General features: G+C 39.1%; 1 protein-coding gene across 1 annotated transcript in view; it reads left to right on the top strand.

Moving 5' to 3' along the window:
* Positions 1-899: 899 nt before the first annotated feature.
* Positions 900-9,802, top strand: part of LOC139743191 (uncharacterized) — a 33,500-nt gene continuing 24,597 nt past the window's right edge. The window contains exons 1-5 of the mRNA XM_071653690.1: positions 900-967; positions 4,442-4,547; positions 5,645-5,774; positions 6,340-6,390; positions 7,382-7,593. Of these exons, the coding sequence (XP_071509791.1) occupies positions 4,515-4,547; positions 5,645-5,774; positions 6,340-6,390; positions 7,382-7,593 (426 nt within the window). The 5' untranslated portion in view covers positions 900-967; positions 4,442-4,514. The remainder of the gene's footprint in view (positions 968-4,441; positions 4,548-5,644; positions 5,775-6,339; positions 6,391-7,381; positions 7,594-9,802) is intronic.

Genomic DNA, 9,802 nt, shown 5'->3' with positions numbered 1-9,802 from the left:
TTGTTTGTTTGTCTGTTGTTTGAACATTCACTTGTATTGTCTTGCAAATGTCCAATGAATGATAATGATAATGATAATAACAACAACAGCAACGGCGATGACGACAAAAAAAACCAAAAAAACAAACAAACAGTAATGATGATGATGATAACAAGACAAATGTTTCACGTACATGGTAGCCGAAAGATTGGGCAGGAATACGTGACTCAATGAGGTCGCTGCCCATAGAGCGAGACCATGTAGGCTAACTTGAGGTATCCACACATTGCAATATCATTACACTGATTAACTGATATTCCAACAGTCACATTTATATCATACATTTAGTATGTACAATGTATTTGTAACAATTTGTTGCTCTTTGTTGATTGCCTCGATTCGAAATACATGTATTTACTTCACTTCGGGTTTAATTCTGTGCAGTAAAGGCAAATTTTAGGGTAAGTTACCTCCATATACAGTTTTGACTGATGCTTGAATATCATGAATGTAAGGTGATTTTTGTTTGTTTGTTTTTCATAAAAACAGGCATTTATTATAATTAGGCCTATGTTTACGGCAGTCAGTCTAAATCATTTGTAAAAACAAAAGAAAAATTGAACCTACAGAAAAATGCAGTCATCTAAAAGCTGGGTCTTTTGAAACCATTTATCACTCCTCACCACGTACATCTTCAGGTGACAACTGATGTGATAAACCCTGAAAATATGTTGATGAGCAAATAACAAAAAAAAATATAAATTTTGCAAAAGATACCGGGTGAGAAAAAGGAATAATGATATCTTTGCCCTTGATTCAAGACTAGTTTCATCAGCTGTCAGAGCGAGCGTCCATCGGTCACGTCGAGTCGGTGCCGCGCGGTGCAGTGCGCGTTCTGTTTACGTTGCTTTTATGGACAACACAGCGAAACATTGGTTTGAGATGCCACGGAATGGGGAGAAAGCGTGACAAGACAGAGAGCTAAGAGGTATGTAAAGCTTGTACATGCAACTTCCCTTTGTGTGAGTTATAATAATATAGTCATAAAGAAGACAGATGTTTAAATCTTTGTCTTTGAGAGACCGTGCTTTTTGCTTTTGCCGAAGTGTTGACGTTCAGCGCAGCGGTGCACCAGCGCGCTGGTGCGCGGTGTGTGGTGGTGGAGCTTCAGTGGCTAGTCTAGTGCGAGTGCAGTGATACTGTGGTACCTTTTGCTTGCAGACGACAGGCTTTTACAGCTATTAACGAACCCTCAGAGTAAGAAAACTGCAACTGTTTTGGGGCAGTCGTTTTATTCCAAAATTTCACTGGCAAAACGTTTGAAATGACGCACTGATTTCGTTTTGAAATTTACGGACATTTTTCTTTATTCAATTTTCGGTTAACGAACCTTCAGAATAAAGAATCTACAATTTATTATTTCATCATTTACTACTTCTGTCGGAATAACAGACCCTTAGAGTACGAAAACACGCCGTTTTGTGCCGTCGTTTTATTCCGAAATTTCACTGGCAGAACGTTCGAAATAACAAAACTGATTTCGTCGTGAAATGAACGGACATTTTTTCTTAATCATTTTTGGATTAATGAACCTTCAGAATAAAGAATCTAGCATCATTTTATCATTAATCTGTCGGAGTAACGAAAAAAAAAAAGAATCTTGGTGGCGATAACTGATGCTGGTGTAGAGAAAAACAAAGACAGCTCGCTCAAAAGATGCTTCCTTCTTTCAGTTTATTTTCTCCCCAGTCATTCCTATCGTTCTCCTCCCATGAACCCCTGCCATGCAGGGACGATGAACAAACAAAATGTTACCGATGCTGCAATGAAAAAAGAAGAAGAAAGAAACACGTCCTCAAAGCAAATTATCTACACTTTTCAAGTTGAACAAATTGATGTTCGTAATGAAGAATAAAAAAAAAAAAGCACGACCTCAAGCAGTGGGGAAACTTGATATCATGGCTTGTGGAAATTTCCATGAAATTTCCACGAAAGCCAGGTGTCAGATAAAGAATGTCGCGCGTATAGGAGTAGTACTGCCACCTTGCTTCAGTGGTCGTAAACAGCGTGTACATAGCATGTAAACCAACTGGGAACATTGATGAATGATCATTTATTTTCTGCCCGTGAAGGCCCCCTAACCCACCTTTTAACAAACCAAGCCAGAAGCACGTGGAGCATTACGTATACGTTGAACTTGAAAGACCATCATGACAGAATTACTATAAATTTCGGCCCGGAGAAGGAAAATGGAATATTCACGAATGACGTTTACAAATCCATAGAAATTGAAAAGGCTAAAATGGAACGCATGGCTTTTTAGATTTAAAAAAAAATAACCCACTGAAACTACCAAAATCTAAATAACAATTTTCATTTGCTTACTCCATCGCACGATCTTTTTTTCTTTTCTTTTTTTTAACGAAAAATGGAGTTAATTTTCTCTCTGCGGCAATGCTTTGAACGCATCTAATTTTGCGTCATTGTCGATGGCCAGCTTCCTAAAGAATTGATACGAATCCTTTCAAATATACGAAACAAAGTCTAAAGATCCTGGATCCTGGCGGTGAATTTCGGTGGTATCATAAATCCTGCTCACTATCAAAATTTAATCATCTGTTCCTTGCGCCATTTTACCAACCAACTGTTCCTGAAAATTTCATCCTAATCTGTTCCCGAATTTTGACTTATTTTGCGAATAGAGAGACAGACAGGCAGACAAACTAACAAACAAACCAAAGCAGCCAAAAAAAAAAAAAAATACAACCTTTGGCGGAGGGGGGCATGCATTTCATATCGTTTGTTTTTGCGTAACCCGACAACAAGCGTGACAACAAGCGAGCACGTGTCAGCCTTCTTGATCCTCAGCCTCCTTCGGCCTCCGAACCTCTCTTTCCGTCCTCTCTCTCCCTCTCACAATACACTGTACCTTTGTACATGCAGGCGGCTGTAAGTGGCCGGCTGGGTGTAGTTTGCAGGCACAAACCCTTGTTGGTCGTATAGGAGTCTGCATGCGCCAAGACTAATACACGCGCCACTACACTGCAGCCTCTCCCAACCGGGAGAAGCTACAACACAGGGCCTATGGGACAGTGCCGAAGTGGTGCATATAGTAGTCTTGGCGCAGACTCCTCTACGACCAACAAGGGTTTGTGCCTGCAAACTAGGCTGGGTGCTTGTGCATGTGTGTGAGGATCCCAAATCAGAGCGCATGTGAGTGAGCAAGTGTGTGATGTGGTGTGTATCAGCAGGGAGGTGAGACCTCCCTGGTATCAGCTAGTACGTCGCTCTGTTGAGCCGCGTTGTTGTGATCGGTGCGGTGACTGCGTGGGTAAATTTTTGCGCTTGTATAAGTATGTAAACTGCTGCTGCTTTCAACATCTAGCTTCTTTTCTAGCCAGATAATAAAGACTGAAAAAGGCGAGAAATTGGTCCGAACTTAGCTCGTCAAGCAAGTTACCCTTGTCGGCAAGTTCACGCGTGGTGTTACCCTTGTCGGCAAGTTTTACCCTTGTCGGCAATTGCTTCTTCAAACCGCACGCTTGTCGGGGCCGACAAGGGTGATATACGCTGGCGAGATCCCTGCTATACAGTGTCACGTTAGTACCTGCGGCTTCGGGATCTATGCATGCCATGCCCATAGACCTACACTACGAAGCCTGTGAATTCTAAATTGTTTGTATTTTTAGAATTCTAAATTTATAGAATAGTAACGTTAGAACGGTCAACTTTTCTTCTTGTCTTGTACAAAAAGTAAAATTACTAAATAACATCACCTACTGTCAGTAGTATACTTGGGTGACCCGCACCTCGTCATACACTGTAGTTAATGTTTGCCCATAATTGAATCACATTTGGCCACTGAAATTCTTTGAAATCCAACTCACATACAGGAAAAATGCTGAAAATTCCAATGGAATCACAAGTTCACTGATCGATATTGAAAATTTGCAGCTATCGTCGTCAAAGGCGAACGATGCGAAAAAGTTGCGCGCTAAGGAAGGGGCCCGCAACTCGTCACCCGCTCTCCCATAGACTTAGCACGTAAAAGACGTGTGCGATGACCGTGATGTTCCCATAGACATACACGTAAAAGATGCGTGCGGGTGACATATAACACGTATTCCTATAGCCCTATTAAAATTTCAGATTTTCGCGAAAAACTGTTCGGTTTTCACCACAATTTGCTTGGTTGTGGTAGTCCTGCCAAGTTTCAAGCGTACAGAACACAGTCTCGGGCATACATTTTTGTTCAGTGCGCTCAAAACGATTTTAAGCGGGGTGACGGTATTCGGGCCCCTGACGAGGTGCGGGCACCTGGCTATACTGACCTAGGTCTAGATGATCATGAGATGGAAAGTCAATGGCAGTGTTTGCTCTTTAACACGTCGTTAACCCTTTCAATTTCAGAATTGTCTCCTTATAACGTTTGATCTAATGTTTATTCTAATTTACGGTACAGAATGTAGCAGAAGAAATGCCTCAATTTGAAATGCTGGCTGAGCTACATGTAGTGGCAAAATCTGTGGAGAAATATGAGTCCTGTGAGTGTGACAGCTATTTTAGAGGTAAGTATGACATACAACAAGGTAGACCGTACTGAACTAATGTCAATGAAGTCTAACGTTTGTAAAACTAAAGGGATGCTGGCTTTAAAATTAACAAGTTTATAGACCTTGCGGCCTCCACCCGGCCTTCTGATAAAGTGAATGATGATAGGTCATTTTTCTGATCTGATTAAATCAGAGAAGACAGCACACCACGTTCGTGTGGATGTGTCTGCTCCTGGAGGACACTTTGCTGATGAACCATTCAGATTCAGATTCAGAAGCAATGTGCCATCTTTAACTCAAGAATTTTTTTGTTTTTTCAAAAGGTGAGGATGCATGAGGTTTTAGGCCATTGAACTAAAAATAAGTGTCTTGCAACAAAGCCCGTTCTATCATGTAGTCTAAAAAAATGTTATAATGCAACATAGATGCCCAATCTTTCTCTCTTTCTCTTTTTCCAGTTTTGACATTTTAGTGAAACAAACAAATTCAATGAAGATGGTAGAATACATTTTGAATTTCAGTGGACAAGTTTTAACAGCAAATACTTGTTGCAGTAATCCCATTGGCTGTTCTTTGGAAGCTATTCTCATGGTTGGTCATTCGGGTATTTAGCATATTGGTTGGAGTGAAAACAAACACGCGATTGGCATATTTTTAAGATGAAATTGTCAACTTTTCCTCCATTATTGGCTTTTAAATTTTGAGATACCATGAAACTGTCAGATATGGTCTGTCTTTGCATTTCTGCTAACCACAAGAAATATGTTATTTATTAATTACAGAAGAGAATGGTAGATTGAGAACTCTGAATGCCGAAGTTACGTCGTGTGGTCTGGTTAAAAAATGATGTTATATGCTATGGGGGAAAAAAAAGGTTCAAATTTATACCTAATTTGAGTTATTGGCCAACAGGAATGATAATGACATTGGTACATGTCACCCAGCAAAGAAACTATGTGCCAAACATATTGACTGTTGAGTTTCTTGAATAGGCCTACAACTTGTATTTAATAATGTAATTGAAGCTTCACTCTGAATGTAATTTTCTTTTGTTTTTGTTTGAGAATTGTTTTCATCTTTGTGATAATCATGGGATATCTTTCCTGATCTAGGTTGTAGAGTTCATCCTGCCTACTAAGACAGGGAGATGGGGTAGCCAGCATTCCATTGATGAGGTGGATGTTTGCATCAATAGACTACAGGATTCAGATGGAGAAGCGGCTGGCACGTGTGAGCTCCGAAGTAAGTTTCCTACCTGGGCTGCTGATGCAGTAGCAGAAACTGGAGAATGGCTGAGCAAAAATGTCACAAAAGAACTGAGATAGTGTGATGTATCATGATTGTAAGAAGTTTGGAAGATAAAGTTTCTGTACAGCTTCACATTTGATAGTTAGTTAATGACATCAGCAATAATTTGTATGCACACTATACCTGTACATTGTGCATATGGTGCTAATTTCCTTGTTTATTATCATGCTCTCTGGTGTATACATGGTATTCAGCCCTTTTGTTAATAATCCTATTATAACTTGTATCATTCACATCAGAGGTGAAAAAAAAATAATGATTTGAATTACCTTCATTATCCATTTGGACAAAATTTAGCCTAATCCAAAAATGACCAAATCTGCACAAGTGCACAGAAGGAGACGATGCATTGGATGCAGTGAGAGTAGGAATGGCATTTAATTTGGAAACGCTGCCTTGTTTTACATGCATGATATAACCTCAAGGCAAATTATGTGATTTAGTTTGCTGATCTCTGCCTACCTCTTGATCTCCTACAATCTATGTTTTATTTTTTCAGTCTCTGCATACGGACCAGGGGTGGTGTCTTTGCGGAGTGAAGACCTCATTGGTGAGTTGTAGTGAATAGTAGTTATATTTCATTTAGTATTGTAACCTCCAATTTAGTCCTGTTGAAGCATCCCACCACTGAAGGAAGCTTCTGTCGATCTTTTATTCTGATACCTGATCTGATACACTACTCGAGAGTGGCAGTCAGTGATAAATTCTTTATGATTTGAACTGGATCGTGTATAATGACAATGGATAGGTATCAAAGAAGAATTTCACCAAAGTCATCATGGCTTATATGCTGAGTATGCTTCAACAATACTGTCAGATATATTCTAATTTTTAAAACAGAGCTTTCCCTCTCAAAAAAAGAGAGAAATTGAATGAAAAAAATATAAATACATTATTTATATACCCTTGATCTCCTGACATTTGACAAGTATGAAATGCTGACTTTTTATTCAGCACAAATAATGTGTTTTATTCATAACCGTTGTACATGACATGTCATGGCATAGTCATTTTAATGCAGCCATTCTCCTTTGCATTGTGCAGAATATGGAATGATGGGTGTCAAATTTGGAGAAAATGCAATGTATGTTCTATGCATTCACTTTCAAATGACTCCAAGTCCATCCTCAGACTGTGTAAATCTGATTCATGTAATTGTGAGTGTAATCGAAAAAGTACCTGCCCTATGCAAGCTGTTGTAACAGTGTCTGTTGGCTGTGTTATACAAGGATTACATAACTGGCTGTTGCAGAGGCTCACCAAGCTATCTTCTCTAGATATGAAATTCATTGTTTCATATCCAGCCTTCAGTATGTGTAAAACCAATGACATTATATTTATGTGATAATTATTTTTTTTTTTTAAAGGAACAAATATTTGTACTTTGTAACGAAGCCTTTCTAGCTGTGACACAATTCCATCTGTAAAAGGTAAATGTCTTTTTAGTCATGTATGATCTATGTTGAAAGTGGACCAAAAATTTTCTTTACTGATGTCTTATCTCCTTCATTCTGTATCATTTTTTTTTTTTTCAAATCCAGAGTGCTGTCCAGGTTTACTGTCGCTGAGGTGTGAAGGGAAGTGTCCAGGTTCAGAAGTTGCTGCCAGCTCTCCCATCAGTTGTGTCTTGAAAACCCAATCTTACTGCCTGTCCTCAATTATCGAGACAAAAGGAGGAATCCCCGAGGTCACTGTAAAATCCACCCCTTCCAGCACAGAGACTGTACGTCCAGAAATCACAGTGTCATTGCAGGTAACTGTCACTGAGATAAATGCCTTTGACTGATACACTACAGCAATTTTAGCGCACCTGGGCCAAAGGCTCAAGTAAGCATTGTTTTCATTCATCATCTTGCATCTGGCGTATGTTGTGCATAAACTTTTTACATTTTGAGCTTTTCTTGAAGTCCCCATGACAGATTTTCACCAAAATTGGCATGTAGCATTCCTAGAGTGATGATGTTAATTTGTTCAAATGGGCACCATGCCTAACCCCTCATGGGTCCCCAAATAGAGGAGTCTTAAAAAATCTTCTTCTCTAGAACCAGAAGTGATAAAGCAAGGCTAGTGCAATGAGTTAGTACATGAGGAACAATGGAGCAAATTGGGGCCCAGTTTTCACATTATCATCTTCTTGAAGATGCATGGTCAGATTTTCACCAAACTTGGCAGTCATTATCACAATGATGATAGGGTTTGTATGTATCTGTACAAATTGGCACCATTGCCCACTTGAAGGCCCTAGGGGCGCAACGCCCTGTGATGGGGAGGGGGGGGGGGGGGGATTAAGGAATCTGTACAAATCTTCTCGAGAACCAGAAGTAATAAGCTAGTATATTACTATCAGTAAGTAAATTGGTGACCATTGCTAACAGCTTGTGTATGGTAGATCCAAGGAACTAGACGTATACTGAGTAAATACATTGGTGAGTGTAATTCCAAGTTTGTTTATGGCATATACAAGGGTAGCCCCATTGGGGTCTGGACCAACTACAGGGGAGTAAAATCTTCAAAAGTATTGGCAAGTTACAAACATAGTTCTCTGTAAAACAGATTTGTTAGGTCCTCGTGAGTATTTAGTAGTATGAGAAGAAAATATTTGAGTGCTCCTGATCTTCAAAATTAAAAGAAATAACAGTATTTTTCGATCATGACTGATAAAACCCCTTTAATTGTAATTCTCCTGAGTACCAGTAGATATTTCTCCCCACCTCATTACCCCACTCATAAAGTCTTGAGGCCTAATGTAAATCATGTTTTTGTCTTTATCATTTTGTCTTTTTCATCGATATTTCATATCAGAGGAGTGCATTTTGACAGTGTTCAAAGCACAGATAAATGCCCCCATTTCGACTTGATCAGCATTTAAGACAATTCTATTTATATATTCAGTTGGGTATTGCTTTCTGGGTAGTTCACCCTGTGCTTCAAATATTGTGTTGAAACACTTGTACAGAGATGACTATAGCATGAAGCCTTAGCTGGTATGCTGCCCTCATGAGATTGAATCTCTGGAAGTTTCAAGATTATTGGGTGAATACTGCAGTGTCTTAAAGTGTCTGTCAATTTGGCATGATGCCTTCTTTCTTCTCATACTTCAAGACGACACATGCAAAGGAAGAGAATGATAATGCAGTCATCTTTGTTTAAGTTCGACTAAAATGAATATCACAACATCTTCAAGGCACATTAATTTCACTCTTTGAATGGGAAGAGAATTGAATAATGATGCATTTCTTGTCAGATATTTATAAAAATATTAACTGTGTATTAAGGTTGCCTTACTGGAGAAAGAGAATTTTTAAAGTAATGTATTAAATGCAGAAATGGGTAGTAAAAAAAAATAATAAAATTCCCATTCCTGGAAATTGTGTGTCAAGGAATATGGAACCATAGCTGAGGATTCAATGCTGGACAATCCATCATGTACTCCATTACACAGTGAGCCTATCTTAGCCCCAACTTTGGCTGGCCACAAAATTGCATACACTCTAATGTCCCCCCCCCCCCCCCCCCCCCCCCCAAGAAAAAAAAAAAAAAAAAGTGGCTGTATTAGAGAACAACTGGTAGATTGATGATCCATCCAAATTTTAGGGTCTAATATTAACACAAGAAACTTCCAAAATGAATAATTCATCCATGAATTTGCTTGATGTACAGATTGAAGGTAATGTGTATGGTATAATAATAAAGTAGTCAGGTACTGTATATGCCGAATATTTTGCGAGGTTTTTATTTTCGCGAATTTCGCGAGTCAGGTGCTATTCGCAAAATTAAAGACACGCAAAATTTACTGATCCCAATGTGGATGTGACGTAGGCATGTACATTGCTCCGTTCAGTACAGGACTCCACGATCGCGAATTTAACTACTCACGAAATCGTTGGGAATTCCTGATTCACAAAAATTTAGACACGCAAAATATATGGCGTATACAGTAATAAATAGCTTAAAGTCTTATT

This window comes from Diadema antillarum, unplaced genomic scaffold (assembly GCF_040938485.1).
Source record: "Diadema antillarum isolate AM-2024a unplaced genomic scaffold, OU_Dant_1.0 seq00001056_RagTag, whole genome shotgun sequence".
Taxonomy (NCBI): domain Eukaryota; kingdom Metazoa; phylum Echinodermata; class Echinoidea; order Diadematoida; family Diadematidae; genus Diadema; species Diadema antillarum.
Note: the sequence above shows the minus strand (reverse complement) of the source record. Positions and strands in the feature narration are given on the sequence as shown.